Source organism: Mastigoproctus giganteus, chromosome 2 (assembly GCF_048544385.1).
Source record: "Mastigoproctus giganteus isolate SK-2022 chromosome 2, ASM4854438v1, whole genome shotgun sequence".
NCBI classification, from domain to species: Eukaryota; Metazoa; Arthropoda; class Arachnida; order Uropygi; family Thelyphonidae; genus Mastigoproctus; species Mastigoproctus giganteus.
In genome coordinates, this window is record NC_143576.1 from 144,356,771 (window position 1) to 144,373,455 (window position 16,685).

A 16,685-nucleotide genomic window follows, 5' to 3' on the forward strand; every position below is an offset into this window, starting at 1 on the left:
AGGCTTTTCATACCAATGAAGAAATACTGTTCGAGGCTTAGACCTAAATGGATGTTAGATGAACTACTGTGACACGTAGTAGAGAAGAAAAGTGCATGGGATGCATATAAATATAAAAGCCTATGGTAGATATAAATTATTCTGTAATCAAATCACAAAGGAGGTTAGGCAAGTTAAGGCAGATTATGAGAAGTCACTGGCAAAGAATGCAATGTCATCTATGCTTATATTAACAGTAGAAGGAAGGGGGTTGAATCACATTAAGTCACTTTATGTCATTGGGTTAAATGGTGATGACTCTGCTCAACTTGAATAGATATTCTGCATCTACATTCACAGAGGGAGGGAGGGGATGCTAGAAGTTTATCAAACTCCAATGGGAAGTTAAATAATTTTGATATAACTGAAAAGAAGGTGGAAAAGAAATTGTTAAAACTGAACATAAAAAAGGCACCTGGTTTAGCATTAGCAGAGGCATTTGATGCAAGAAAGCAAGCTTATGCAGCATCAGCCAAAAAAAAAAAAAAAAAAAAAAAAAAACCACTTCCACTTCACCCCTCTGTTGGTTCAAAATACCTGTCCAGCTGAGCCTTAAACTTATTTAGGCTATCAACCTCCAAGACAAGGGATGGAAGTCTGTTTCACCAACCAACCACCCGCTGGCTAAAGGCAAATTTCTGCACATCTATCCTACATCTGTCTTTCCTCAATTTGAATTTATGCCCTCTCAGGTGATTATTCTGAGCTAGAGGAAGAATCCCAACAGCATTGAGCATGCTCAAACCATTCAAGGCTTTATACACCTCTATCAGATCACCTCGCTGGTGCCTAGTCTCCAGACACTGTAATTTGCAAAACTTAAGCCTTTCTTCGTAAGAGCACCCCTTTGTTCCATTCACTAATCTTGTTGCCCTTCTCTGTACTTGTTCCAGCAGCTCTACATAATTCTTGAAATGAGGCCTCCAGACCTGTAGACCTCTAGGTGTGGCCTGACCATTGCCTTATACAAGGGAATAATCACCTCCTTATCCCTGCTGGAAAAATTCCTGTATATCATTGACAATACTCCATGAGCTACTCTTGCAGCCCATCTGCACTGCTCAGAAAACTTCATATCTGCCTCCACAACCACCCCCAAGTCCCTTTCATTCTCTACCACTGTCAGTGTAGTACCACAGAGTTGATACGTTGCTCTGGGGTTGCTGTTTCCCATGTGTAGTACTTTACATTTGTCAATGTTAAACTTCATTTGCCACCTCTCAGCCCATCTGCTCAACCTTTCCAGATTCTGTTGCAGCAGCATAGTGTCAGTAGTGTGCTTGACAACCCTGCCAACCTTTGTATCGTCTGCAAACTTGGACATTAAGCTTGATATACCATCATCAATATCATTTATAAATACAGAAAACAATAATGGACCCAACACTGAGCCCTGAGGGACTCCAATAATAATATTAGTCCACGATGAGCAGTGTCCATTGATTACCACTCTCTGTCTTCTCCCCCTCAACCACCCCTTTATCCATAGCAGCAATTTGCCTCCAGTGTCACATTGCTCCAATTTGTGTAGCAGTCTTCCATGTGCAACAGTATCAAAAGCCTTTCTAAGATCCAAGTATATAATATCAAAGCTATTCCCTTCATCCAGTTCTTTTGTGACTGCATCATAGTATCCAATCAAATTGGTCAGGCAAGACTTCCCCTTAACAAAACCATGCTGTGTCCGAGCTATAACTGAAGTCTTGTTTAAATGATCCTGCAGTGCTTCTTTAACCAGTGCCTCCATTAATTTTCCTGGAACAGAAGTTAAGCTCACAGGTCTATAATTACTTGTGTCAGCCTTTGATCCTCCTTTGTGAATTGGGGTCACATTTGCACATTTCCAGTCTATGGGTACCTCCCCTGAGTCCAAGGAAACTCTCATAATTTTGGCTAAGGGTTTGCTTACTTCCTTTGCTGCCTCCTTTAATATAACTGGATAGATCCCATCCACCCCGGGTGCCTTTCTTGTATTTATCTTCAACAATTTCTCCTCCACTTTACTCCCAGTTATTTAAAGATTCTGTAGCTTACTGCTAGAGTTGAATACACCTCTGGCATTCCCCTCGCTGAATAACTCCTCATGTGTGAATGTTGATGCAAATATTCATTTAGTTTGTTAGCTACCTGAGCAGGATCATCAAAAGTTGACCCATCAATATCAAGTGGACCAATCTGATTCATCCCCTTCCTTCTAGAGTTTACATAAGTAAAGAACTCTTTGCTGTTTTTCTTTGCATCCCTTGCCAAGGATTTCTCGTAATCTGCCTTCGCCTGCCTAACCTCCTTTGTAACTTGGTTGCATATCAACTTGTATCTATCATAGGCTTCTGTGTCATGTGTTAATTTGTAAGTATCCCATGCATTTTTCTTCTCTGCCATATGCCTCATTAGTTCATCTGACATCCATTTTGGTCTAAACCTTGAACAATATTTCTTAGTTGGTATGTAAAGCCTAGTAGCTTCCAAGATGAGTTCTTTGAATGCTTCCCATTTTGAATTTGCTGTTGGTAACATCATCAGTTGGTCCCACTGTATAGAATTTAAATACTGTCTCAGTCCATCGTAGTCGCCTTTACGGAAGCAATAACCCTTCCCTTTACCCCTAATGGTAGTTACCTCTGAGTAAATCCAACTTCAGCACACTGTGATCACTGCCACCTAGTGGTTCATTTATCTGCAGATTCTTAATGCATGAAGAATCACTGCTGATAATCAAATCAAGAGTATTACTCCCTCTAGTTGCCTCCCAAACATGCTGATGTAGAAAACAATCATCCAATAAATCCACAAAAGCCCTGCTAGTGTGTGAGTGACCAGCCCCCAAATTCCAGTCAATATCTGGGAAATTAAAATCTCCCATTATAAGACTCTCTGATTTACTGGCCCACTCTATTTCCCTGTACAGTTTCTTATTATACTCATCAGAGTCATTAGGCCTATAGCACAATCCTACTCTCAATTTTGATCTCCCAATGCTTATGTCACACCAAACTGACTCAACACTGCACTGTCCAGCGATGTCGACTGGCTTCACTTCCTTGGTTTTTATGTATTTCTTAACTAATAGCATAACCCCTCCCCGCTTCCTATCCTGTCTATCCTTTCTGTAGATGTTGTACTCCCCAAATTCCAGTTCTGCATCCCTTATATCTGTGTGACACCACGTCTCTGATATCCCAACAATATCTGCCTTTGATGTTTTGAGCAATACCTCAAATTCATCAAATTTGTTTACTAAACTCCTAGCATTGGTGTACACACAAGTATACCTGCACCTGTTTCTATTCTTAGCTACCCTAACACAATCCATGTGTTTACTTGTACCGCAATGGCTCCCAGCAGTCTCTGAAATATCAAGCATCTTGTTTTTCAGGCTTCTGCTCATTCTAATAGAAGCAGTGCAAGAACCTCTTTCACCTCTGCCAGTGGCTACTGTCAATCTATTGGTCTTTGTCTCCCCCCAAGCTAGCAGTTTTCCGACCCACCTAACACTGCCTCGATAGCATCAGCAAATATTCTTGCATGGGATGGATGGGATCTATCCAATTATATCGAGAGAGGTACCAAAGGAGGTAAGCAAACCTTTAGCCATAATTATGAGAGTATCCTTGGATTTAGAGGAGGTCCCTATGGACTGCAAATGTATTCCCAATTTATAAAGGAGGATCAAAGGGTGACATAAGTAATTACAGGCTTGTTAGCTTAACATCTGTTTCAGATAAAATAATGGAGTCACAGATTAAAGAGGTAATGCAGGACCATCTTGACAGGAATGCAATTATACTACAGTCACAGCATGGATTTGTTAATCGGCAGTCTTGTCTAACCAATCTGATAAGTTACTATGATGCAGTGACCAAGGACTGGATAAAAAAAAAATAATTTTGATATCATATACTAGGGTTTCGGGAAGATTGATACTGTTGCACACAAAAGACTGTTGTATAAACTGGAGAAATGTAGCATTAAGGGCAAGTTACTACTATGGATAACGGGATGGTTAAGTGGAAGAAGACCTAGAGTGGTTATCAATGGGCACTGATTTTTGTGGACTAATGTTATCAGTAGAAATGGCAGTTGAAGTTTAACATTGACCAATGCAAGGTACTGAATATGGGTAGTAGTAATTTCAGAGTAACTCATCAACTGTATGGTACTATCCTCAGTATAGTAGAAATTGAAAAAGACATGGGGGTGTGTAGTCAGATATAAAATTCTCTGAGCCATTAAGATATGCTACTAGGACAGCTCATAGTGTTTTGTCAATGATATACAGAAACTTTGCTAGCAGGAATAAGGTGGTGATTATCTTTTTGTACAAGGCAATGGTTAAGCTATAGGCCTCACTTTAAGAAGGATGGAGATCTACTGGAATGGGTACAGTGAAGGGAACCAGATTTGTGAAGGGAATAAAAGGGTACTTTTACCTAGAAATGCTTCAGTTCTGCAAATTTCAGCATCTGGAGATTGCAGCTTCTCCAGAGCATGTGGGGGATCACCTCATCATTCTATGCTCTGGAGACATATCAAACCATCCAATTCCATAATAACAGATGGAAGCCAGTTGAAACAGATCACCTCACCAGATGCTCTGGAGAGCATCTGGTAAGGTGATCTGATTGAGGTGTTTAAGGCCTTGAATGAATTGAGCAAGCTAAATGTGAATGGTATTCTTTCTCTTGCTGAGCCTATACATATATACATATGACAGGGCATAAATTTAAGTTGAGGAAGTTCAGGATAGATGTGCAGAAGGTTGTCTTCAGCCAGCAGGTGGTTGACTGTTTCACCCAGCTTCCATCTGTTATCATGGAAGTGGATGGTTTAAATAAATTCTAGGAAGAACTAGACAAATTCTTGGAGGATATGGTTGGGTTAGGTGTGCAGTGTTTTTTTTTTTTTTTGCTGATATCTGTGTAAACTTGCTTTCTTGCATCATTTGCTCCTACAACTGCTACTATGACTGTTATTACCAGTTTATGCAAAATAGGTAAGTCTACTTCTTTCATTATTACTTATATTCCAACAACTGCTACATTTAAAATTCCCTACTTAAAAATACACTACTTTTTTTCAAGGAAAGCTTCTAACATCATAACATGGCAGTAAATGGAAAAATCTCCATTTGTTTAATGACTCATTTTCAAGGTATACTTCATTATTTTAATTTCTACAATTTCTTCTAAATACAGTAGAATGCACATAGGTGCCAGACATCCTAACAGCTATATCATTTTTCATTCTGAATTATTACTTGTATATTTGTTCTCTGAAATACCTGTTTTTCATGACTTCCATTAAAATTGCAATAAGATTTCACACAATCCTGACTCTCAACTTTCACTCTCAAGAGTACAACATATACTGCTCCTAATTGCCATAAAAAAAAAAAAAAAAAAAAAAAAAAGAAAGAAAACAGTGAAGAATGTACAGTTCAGTTGGACAAACAAAATGTTTCAAGGTAAAAAGACAGAAACTAGATACAATATTATACATACCAGGGTGGCAATTTTGTCTCCATCCAGTATATGAAATTTTTGATGTTCATCAACGTAAAAATATATTAATCTATCTGCATCTCCATCAAATGATGCATAGCGGCAATTTGGAGTCAAAACAATACCTAAAGAATTCATTTGTAATCAGAATTCTTGTGAGAACAGCCAATGAAACAAAATACTTCAAAAAATTGTGCAAAATTTATTTTATAGGTATTAACCAAAACATTAGAAACCTCTGCTATGACATAAACCACATCATCAACCCCCCTCATATTTAGAAGCATATTATAATGCTGCTAAATATGATGGGGTGCTGATAAGTTCTCGGCCCATAATAATAAAAAACAATTATATACATAGTTTATCAACATATTCACCTTTCAAATCCAAACACTTTCTAAAATGATGTTCCAGTATTTGTCAACCTCTCAAACAGAAATCAAAAGACTGCTCCCTAAACCAGGCTTCTGTTGTTCAACATTTCATGTGAATCCAAAACACTTATCAATAGGAGAAGCAGCAGCATGGAAGGAAGTTAAGACATCAAATGTGAATGAAACCTGGAGTAAATTATTTCTAGTTGTAGCCAAAATTACCTTGGCTTGGGAGAGCCAGCATATGAAATACAAAGAAACAGTGGAGATGTGAACAATGCCCTTATGATGCCATCATTTGATGCAAATTTGATACCCCTTAAATGTTTTTTGAGGTAGAGGAAGAGATAGTAGTTTGAGGGTGCAAGATCTAGTGAATATGGCAAATGATGAAGCCAGAAGCCTACTTCAGTCTGGTGCACACAGCACAGCACATGCTGTGCTATGTGTGCCAGAGCATTGTCCTGTACTCCTTGGGTGAGCTTTCCCCTGCATCAGGCCATCAATTTCTCAATTAGTTTTGTCCAAAAGCGATGAATAATGTTTAGTAGTTTTACCCTTTTGCAGGTGGTCAGTAAACAGAATCCCATCCTTGTTGTCCCAAAAGACAGAGGCGATGACCTTCCCAGCAAACATCTTGGTGCAGAACTTCTTCTAATGGTGGGGAGCCACTGTGCCTCCACACTCCAACTATTATTTGTTCTCTGGATCATAACTGAAATCACCATATTTCATCCATGGTCACAATTTGAACTTGCCCAAATTGGTGAAGAATAGTAGTTGAAGACAGGACATGCTGCCACTTTTGATCAGCATTAAGACATTTGGAGATTCAATTGGCAGAAATGCTTTCATATATCCAAGATGTTCCCTGGATATGCTTAAAGTCTCAGCTATCCATTTAGCATGAAATTATTCTATCACGCAGTATCATGGTTTGAATGGCAGCAAAAGTTTGAGGCACTGTTACTGAAATTGGTCTTCCTGTTTGCTCTGCATCCTCAGTGTCAAAAAAAAAAAAAAAAAAAAAAAAAACCCATTTTATATTTAGCAACCCAGCTTTTGATGGTTGAATAGCATGGACACTGTTCTTCTAATATCAACAACATATCAGCATGAATTTCCATTGGTCTTTTGTAGAAACAGGTATTTCATGACCACTCTGCCTTTAGTTTTGCTGTAAGTAACATTTTAGTAACATCATATCGTAAGAAGGGAAAACTTTCTGTTAAAGAATAAAGAAGAGGTGCAGATGAAGGCCTGCAACTAGGTGGAAGGATGAACTTCTGGGCATGGCACTTTGTGATTCTGCTTGTATAGCACACGATCAATGCAGTTGGAGGAATTTGTTGGTGGCCACAACAGCTCCTCAGGGAGCTATGTGACTGGAAGAAGAACATTTTAGGCTGACATCCTTTCTTCAACCTATAAAAAAAAGGATATTAGGGTTTTTGAAGGTAAATGGGCTGTTAACATAAAAAATATATATGCTCTTTTATAATTTGATACCCAACTATTAAAAAAAATAAACTGGAAGTGGGTTGGACCGAGAATTTATTCAGCAACCTTCGTACATCTTTTAGTAAGTCAGAATTTTCTGTTCTAATGTTTTAAGTGGCAAAAAAAGATCATTCTATTGTAAAATACTTCACGCCATTACTGTTGAAATCACAATGCACATGTGTTGTTTGAACAATACAAAACTGATTTCAAAAATGTTTGTTATTCAAATGCAAAAGGATTTATCAATTAAAAAATTCTCTTGGACTAATTGATTAAATTGCAAGAGATGAACAGTGGTCACAATCAGATGTATATGTTTTCTTTCACCTGTTATCTCAAATCTTATGTTTCTTGCAGAAAAATTAAATGGATCACACAATGTGAGAAATTTAAGTTTACTTGCTCTTTTTTTTTTTTTTTTTTTTATATGAAGATTGGTCAGTTTGGAAAAAAAGAATCCTTTCCAAAGAGCTTATTAATTCTGTATTAATATAATCATAATTTGTTTATATGATTGTTAGCTTATGTACCATCTGCATTTTACTAATATCAATGTGAAGGCTTTTTTAATCTTAGTAAATGACCTCTGATCACTGCACAGTTTTATCCTGTAGTTATCAGAGGTGAGTTACTTATATTGAAGCCTTTCAGTTAACATTATTCGGTAGCAGTACAGTAACTACAATCCTCCTATAATCTCAATAATACCATTTACTTATAATTTTTTTTTTTTTTTTTTTTTTTGGGCCACCCAAATAATGAAATTCATCTGCCATGCTGCATATTTTATGTCTGTTAAATTTTTTGGCCAGTGTAGCCAAAAAATAAATAACTAAATAAAAATAATAATTGATAAATAATAAACTAAACTAAAATAAACTACCTATTTGACTCCTTCCTCATATAAGTCTCTATCCAGCTGACTGAATTTCCCCAAGCTCTTGGCCTCAACCACAGAGGTAACTTATTCTAGTAATTAAAAACTTGCTAGTTAAAAGAAAACTTCCGACAATTCGGTCTAAAACTCTTCCCCACATTATTTGAATTTATGCCCCGAGTTTTAGAATCAATCATAATAGTGAAAAAGAGAATAAAACCGCATGGGTATGCATATAAATAACCGGGTGATACAGAAGACAATGGTAGATATAAACTAGTCTGTAATCAAGTACAAAGGAGGTAATTATGAGATAATTTCTCATAATCTGCCTTAGGCATAAACTAGTCTGTAATCAAGTTCAAAGGAGGTAATTATGAGATAATTTCTCATAATCTGAAATTGTGAGAGATTATGAGAAATCTCTGGCAAAGAATGGGAAGAAAAGCAGAAAAGGCGCTCTTTATTTATATTAACAGTAGACGAAAGGGGTTGAATCATATTGGTCCATTTATGTCAATTGTTTAACTGTTGAGGCAGCAAAGGAGGTAAAAGCAAATGTAAGCAAACCTAGTTAACTATTTTGACTGTCAAAATAGTTAACCAGGTTAGTTAAACATGATTTTCCCTTTATAAAACCATTCAGAATTTCATTTATATCTAAATGATCCTGTATTACACTCTTGTTCACTGCCTCCTTGATTTTCCCTATGACTGAATTCAGACTGACAAGACAATAATTACCCACATCACTCTTAGAACTGACTGTGTTGGTGATGTATCAGCACTTCTCCGATCCAAAGGAATCTCTCCTGAGTCCAGTAATGCCCTTATAACTAATCTTAATATTCAACTTATCTGCAACATCAGTTGGGTTGTCTAAGACTTTCCTGCACCCATTAACATGAGGGTCTGATTTGGTTTATTCTGCTTTTCTTGGTATTCACATATAAGAAAAACTACTACTACTACTAGCTCCTTGTACCTGCTTACCCTCTTACCAGTGATTTCTCATAATCTACCTCTGCCAGCCTATCCTTTTCTGTGGTGCTATTATAGATCAGGTTGTAGCTGTAATAAGCTTCAATACTTTTCATTGCTCTGTAAATTTTCCTATGCAATCTTTTTTTGCTATATTTAACTGGGAAGTTCTTTAATCATCCATTCAGAATCCTCCTTGTGCTATTTTCTTAATGATATATTCACACTAAAATCTTCTGACTATAACTTTAAAGGTATACCATAATTCTAAAGCATTCCCACTCTGTGAGCTATTTTCCCACTTGATAGCAACCACGTAGCACTTTAAGCTGTCATAATCTCCTTTCTTGAAATCAAAACCCATTCCTTTGTCTTTAACAACTGTTGCCTCTCTATCCTCATCATCCAACTTAGAACTCTGTGATCAGTCCCTGCCTAATGATTCCTGTACATTCAGCCCTATGATGTCACCTGGTTCACTAGATGTTTAAATGAGAAAAACTTTTTAAAATGAAAACTGCTATTATTAATGGAATACTGAATGAACGTTTGACACTTAAATAAGTAAATAAGATACGCCAAATTATTTTTAACCATAACAAGGTGATTTGCCAAAGAAAGGGGGAGATATGCTTGTATCTTGGATACAAGACTATTTATCTCTCTTCTCAAAAATCTATTCATTACCAAATGGAAAATGGATTCAAAACTAATGATCTTTCTTTAACTTACAGTAAGTAAAGTGGCACAAACTTATATTTAGTTAATTGCACCACTTCACTTAATTAACTTAGAAGTGAAAATTAATAGAATTAATGTTGTTTAGATGTCCTAGATGTCATGTTTGTGATATTTAAATAATGTAAGTTTATGATGAGATACCTAGCTATTCAACTTTAAGTGGGTATGCTTGCTGTACTTATGATAACATCTTGATTCTTCCCATGAATTACTTGCCTCTACCTCAATACACTCATAACAAGATAATGCATAAGATTATGTTAGAGAAGTAAAATGTTATGGTGTAAGTGTAACTGCGAAAGTAATAAATGCAAATACATAAAATCCCAGGTAAACGTACTGTCCTCAATAGAAATATAATAGCTCACATCCATGCTAAAAACAGTTAAAATTCGTTTCACATATACTGAAGAATTGTTTTTAGGTTATTAATTATTATTATTTTTTTCTTGAGGGAAGTGAATATAATCCTATATTACAGAAAATTGGTCTAAAAAAAAACTGTTCTCGCATACGGGTCCCAAAAAATACTATAACAGCTTCTGCTCTTCAAGTGCCTAGACCAGGTATTAAATTATATTAATTAACAAAAATTAATGAATTAATTTTAATTTAACTTTTAATTTTTATAACCTATTTTAAGGAAGACTATACACAAACAATATTATAAAACATCTGAGAATACTTAAGCATAACAAAATATTACATAATCACATAATTTAAGTTCTGACTCTTGTTCTCTCTCTCTCTCTCTCTCTCTCTCTCAGGGTAACTCAGAATTTTTTTGGCTGGTGCAGCAAAAGCCTCGGGCTTCCTTAGCACAATATGGCTAATAATAATAAAAACACATTAAATTAACACTTTTGCTGCTGGTTTTTCTGAAAACCTTATTTTTACCAGAATTGAAAACCACAGGATTGGGTCAATCTGGATTTAAAAGTGCAAAAACATTTCTGGGCTTTCTTCTCACTATGATTGAGAATTAATCAGCATCTGGTAAAGGTTGCCTGATAAAAATATCCAGTTTTTCTTCTGTCAAATTAGAAGAAAAAGTTCTAAAAGTAAGGTGGCTTTCCCTCCAAGTAGGTTAAAATCTGAAGCTGCATATTTGTGTTCAGAAAGCAGTGAACACGTTAAACATATCATGATAAATAAATCACTTTCTGCTCTATTAAAGTGAAGAAAACAAAGGAAAGTATCTACTATCATAGTACTAGTGTGGAGAGAATTTAATCCTTGGTGGATAGCTTTCTTTGATACCCTTTGTTTAGCAGAGCAAAATTAAATCTGCACAAGTTGCATAACTGGTAATAAAATAATAAAATAAAAATATAATTCAATATTAATTTGATAGAATAATGGAGTATTATGTTTTTTACATTATATTTTATTACATTACCTTGTGGTGGCTGCTGCTGTACTTTTACAAAATCTGCTCCACACTGCAAAAAGTTTTGAAAGTATCTCCATTTCATTCAGAAAAACAGAAATTACTAAAACATCAGAAAACAGAAATTACTAAAATAAATAGAATATGATGGTAGTAGAACTACCTTTATTATGAGAGCCAATAAAAAGTTCTGAGACTGATTCAATAACATACAAGCAAAATTACTTACACAAATCTGGAATGTATCCCCTTCAAAGAAGTCTTCTTTCAACTGAGTAGCTTATTCCAGTGATACTATTACTTACTGAAGTAAGTCTAGTACTCTTTTTTTTTTTTTTTAAATGGCCCTTGGTATCTTATTGTGTTTTCAATAATGTCCTCCCTGTTGCAAATTCTCCTAAAACGTGGGCTTTCAGTTTAGAAAACTAAGAAAGAAAAATCATAAGAGGCCAAACAAAGGGCATAGGAAAGATATGGTACCAAAAGAATGTTATTTATCAGATATTTAACTACAGGACAGCAATATAGAGATGCACATGATTATGACAAAGGAGATAGGTGCCACTTGCCTGTTACTGTTGGTGTTTTTTTTCTAATTGAATTATACATGCACTGTAAAACTTCTTGATAAACTGTCTAATTCGCAGATTCACTTTTAGAAAGTACTCATGGTGAATTAAGCCTTCGCAATAAAAAAAAAAAAAAAAACCAACATTACCATATTTACGATCAAACTCAAATAGCCACCTATTGCTATTTGAGTTTGATCAACATGAATAAACAGCCACCTATTGCAGTTTCTGAAAGATATGTTTTTCAGACTCAACCTGAAGCAAAAATGCAAACTCCCCACCAGAAAAGAGAAACTCCTTGACCTGGTCTTCACAAATTTTGACTTAAATATCAACTATACCCCCAATTACTTCCACTCGGATCATCTAGCCTTATTGCTTGAGTTTGATATCAAGACCAAATATATCAGAAATGAAGTCAGGGAATGCTCCTTCAATTTTAGGAGAGCCCCCTGGGACAAAATAAGAAATGAAATCTTAAATGTCAACTGGCAACCATTATTTAGGAGTCAAGACCCAGATATAATTCTGGATATGCTGTACAATAACTTATACCTAATTATCAAAAACTACACACCCATGAGCCATGCAAAGGCAAACACTAATAAATTTCCTATGTGGTTCACAAAAGAAATTATTCAATTACTCAGGAAAAAACAACAAATGTTCATAAATTTCAAAAACACCCAGAGACATGACATTTACACTCAGTTCTCCAATCTAAGAAGGCAAATAAAAAACAGTATCAATTTGGCCTACCAAAATCACTTAGCTAACCTACAAAATGCAATGCTAAACAGGCATGATATGGGTCCATTCTGGAAGCATTGGAAAATGGGTTATAAAAAACAAAAAAAACATGAACAAAATGGAGAACATTCAATCAGATCAATTTGCAAATTTCTACAGTGAATTATATACTGAAAAAGCTGATCACAGCAGTAAGCTTGACAACACCTCTCCCTCATCATATTTCAGTGATACCCTGACACAATTTGAAGTCAATGCAGAGATTTTACTGAATACCATCAACAAATTTAAATTAAGTTATGACACAAAGACTGGCAGTTTCCCCATGGCACTCTGGAAACACTGCTTTGTTGTATTGCAACAACAACTTATACATCTGATCACGGCCATTTTCAATAAGGGATCACTCCCTAGAATATTAAAGGAAACCACAATCACGCCTCTTTTTAAAAAGGGGGCTAAAGACACACCTTCCTCTTATCGACCCATACACAAATCTAATCCCCTAAGCAAGATCATTGAGAACCTGCTTTACTCTCAACTCTGCTCCTTCATGAAAAATAAATTCAGCCACATTCATCATGGCTTCCTAATGGGCAGATCAACTGTGACTAACCTTCTCTCCATTGAACATGACATAAAACTTAGCCCTGACAATAACAATCAGGTAGACATTATATACCTTGATCTACAGAAAGCCTTTGATTCAGTACCACATAAGTTGCTTTGCCTCAAATTAAAGAACACAGGTCTGTTAAGTAATGCCTTATCACTTATGTCTAACTTTCTTGAAAACAGGAAAAGCAGAGTTAATTTTGAAGGAAGATACTCCTCCACTTTCCATATACAAAGGGGAGTCCCTCAGGGTTCTCCTCTGGGGCCACTACTCTTTGCTGTATATATTAATGACATACAGGATTGTATGCAACATGTTGACATCAAAGTGCTCTCCTATGCAGACGACTTGAAAATATACAAAACCATCAAAACAACTCAAGACTGTGAATCACTGGAAATTGGACTAGACACCATCACCCGATGGATCACAAACAATGGTCTAACACTAAACTTAAACAAATGCTGCACCATGTCTGTCACAGACTATCATAAAAAACACAAGATTATTTATCCCTATAAAGCTAATAATCATGAGCTATCGAGAATACATGAGGTCTCAGATTTGGGAGTATGGTTTTCTGAGAAGGGAAACTTCAACACACATGTAAATAAAACTACAGCTAAGGCCTCCAAATCCCTTGGACTGGTTAAAAGAATCTGCTTTGATTTCACTAATGTACAGCTCATAAAAACAGCTTGCATAATGATCATCAACCCAATTCTAGAATATGCCTCTCAAATCTGGAATCCTCACACCAAAATTCTTATAAAACAACTGGAACGTATTCAGAAATCCATAGTCAGATTCCTGGTGTACAAATCTAGGTTGGAATTGAATACAAAATCCTACAATGAATGGTGCATTCACTTTGGGATTGTACCACTCTACCAAAGGAGAGCTGCGGCAGACTGCAAATTCCTAATGCATCTAGTGGCTGGCAAGCTCGATGCCCCCGAGCTGCTCTACCTCATCAACTTCAGCTGTCCTCCAAGAGTCTTGAGAAGACAAAATATGCTGGCACAAGAGCCATTCAGAACTGATCAACTCAGATTCCACTACTTCAACAGAACTGCAAAACTGCTGAACGACTCCAACATTGATATCCTATATGAAAACATTAATATCAAAAAAGAACTACAAAGGTTTTTCAATCAAACTAATAGAGAATAAAAATAAATGATTAATTTAATAACAACAACAATAATAATACCATAAAGATAGGTATACTTAGCCTTAACAAAAAATTAATGTGAACAATCAAGAAAAGAAAACACATAATGCTTAGAAATACTAATTTCTCTGTTACCACAGCTTTGCTAAAATGCAAATGGTTTGTAACGCATGATATGCATTGTATATGTTGTAAATTGTCTTTGTATATTTGAAATTGTATATTGATACCTGACATTGTGTATAGATTGTAAATAGAAGGATTACTATATTTCTACGGTCAAATTCCTCCTCTGTAAGGCTTCGGCTGTTTTGGAGTAATAATAAAAAAAAAAAAAAAAAAAGTACTACTTTTTTCAGGCAGTTTATACTATTGAAACTCTCAGAGTGCTGTGTGGTTTTACAGTATATGTACAATTCAATTAGGCAGCATTTTGCAACAGTTTGGATGCTTTCAAAACAGTTTTTTTAGTTTAATACAAAACTTAAGACATACAAATTGTATTTTAGAATCAGCCATTTTGAACTGTGATGCATAAGAAACAAATGGATGTAGGACATTATCTATCTCTCACAGCCTCCCACAATTCACAAAATTCATGAAACCAGCAAAATTTTAAATAACTGGCATAAAACCAGTCAGGAACTGTTATTTCCTGTTTGTCAGGAATTGTTTTTAATATCTTAAAAAAATTATGGAGAAAGAGGTATAGGCTGGATTGTAGGAAGTTCTTTTAGCCAGCGAGTCATAAATTACTAGAATACATTGCCTCCATGGGTACTTGATGCTGAGAGCTTGCAGAAACTCAAACCTAAGCTGGTTCAGCACCTATGCAAGGAGTGAAACATGTAAGAATGTGTCTTTTTGGCTAGTGCAACAAAACCCTAGAGCTTCTATCCACCATGCATTGCCATAATCTAGTTCCATTATGCAAACATTTTTATTAAAAAAAATGAATAAAAATGAATACACAGCAAATATATATACACACATCAAAACTGACCTGTTAAGCTATTTGACACAGTTACTGATAAGCTAGATGTACGAAACAATTTCAACATAGTTTATTTGGATTTTAGCAAGGCATTTGACTCAGTCCCTCACGAGAGGCCAAGTAATAAGTTGGAATTTTGGGATTAGTGCCTTGGGATTACTGGAAAGATTCTAAAATGGATTGCAGGATGGCTGTAGGGCAGAATAAGAGGGTTGTGATTAATGGGGGGCTTAAAGGGGAACATGTATTCTGTGTGTTATCAGACACTCAGCCTAAAACACTGATGGATCCAATATCTCTCTATTACAGAAGATTTAGGAGAAGTTTGGTTGGCCTACCTCCCTAAAATCCACTCATACACACCTTCTCGATGGTAAGCCCTGTCACGTCACTTAGGTGGCAACGAACGTGTAGAGTGGTTCTCTTCAAGATGCCTGGTCAGCGTGAAGAGGAAAAGACCAAACCCTCCAGCATATGACACCACGACAAAACAAATGGCCCTTAGTCCCCAGCAGCTTTCACTCTCCCTCTTACGGCAGCGAGAGGATCAGAGTGGAAGCAGAGGGTGCTAAGAATCTCTGGGTACAACCAGGCTGCCATGCACGGAAACTGAACTTGGCCTGTTATAACGTAAGATCACTCATCACTGAAGACAGGATATTAGAGCTGGAAAAGGAATTAGAAAATGTGAATTGGAATATCATCGGTTTGGCTGAAACAAGAAGAAATGAATCACTTATAAGTTTATCAAGTGGAAATCTGCTGTACACCAATGGAAACAATGAAAGGAGTGAAGGTGGAGTTGGGTTTCTGGTCCATAAAGATTTTAAAAACAACATTTTGGAATTCAAAAGTACATCACCAAGGGTGTCAAGACTAATACTCAAGATTTTTAAGAGGTACAAGCAAAAGATTATAATGATTTATGCACCAACATCGAGCCACAATGATGAAGAGGTTGAAGAAATGTATACCGAAATTGAGTCTTCTAGATGAGCAGAAAACCCACTACACTATTATTATGGGGGATTTCAATGCTAAGGTTGGAAAAAGACAAAACAGCGCAGAAAGGGGAACTATAGGAAATTCTGGAATTGGTGAAAGAAATGAAAGAGGTGAAAGACTTGCGGAATTTGCAGAATCTCAAGGACTGTCAGTAATGAACACTTT

General features: G+C 36.1%; 1 protein-coding gene across 3 annotated transcripts in view; it reads right to left on the minus strand.

Annotated features, from left to right (window-relative positions):
* nst (phosphoglucomutase 3-like protein nst) overlaps positions 1–16,685 on the minus strand; it is a 305,088-nt gene that overhangs the window by 86,005 nt on the left and 202,398 nt on the right. For all 3 annotated transcript variants that reach the window (XR_016546677.1, XM_090368701.1, XM_090368700.1), the window contains exons 8-9: positions 11,419–11,461; positions 5,541–5,665 (exon numbers count right to left, since the gene is read on the minus strand). Coding sequence is in view for 2 of the 3 variants with exons in the window: in XM_090368701.1 (XP_090224827.1) it covers positions 5,541–5,665; positions 11,419–11,461 (168 nt within the window). In the remaining variant the exon portion in view is untranslated. The remainder of the gene's footprint in view (positions 1–5,540; positions 5,666–11,418; positions 11,462–16,685) is intronic.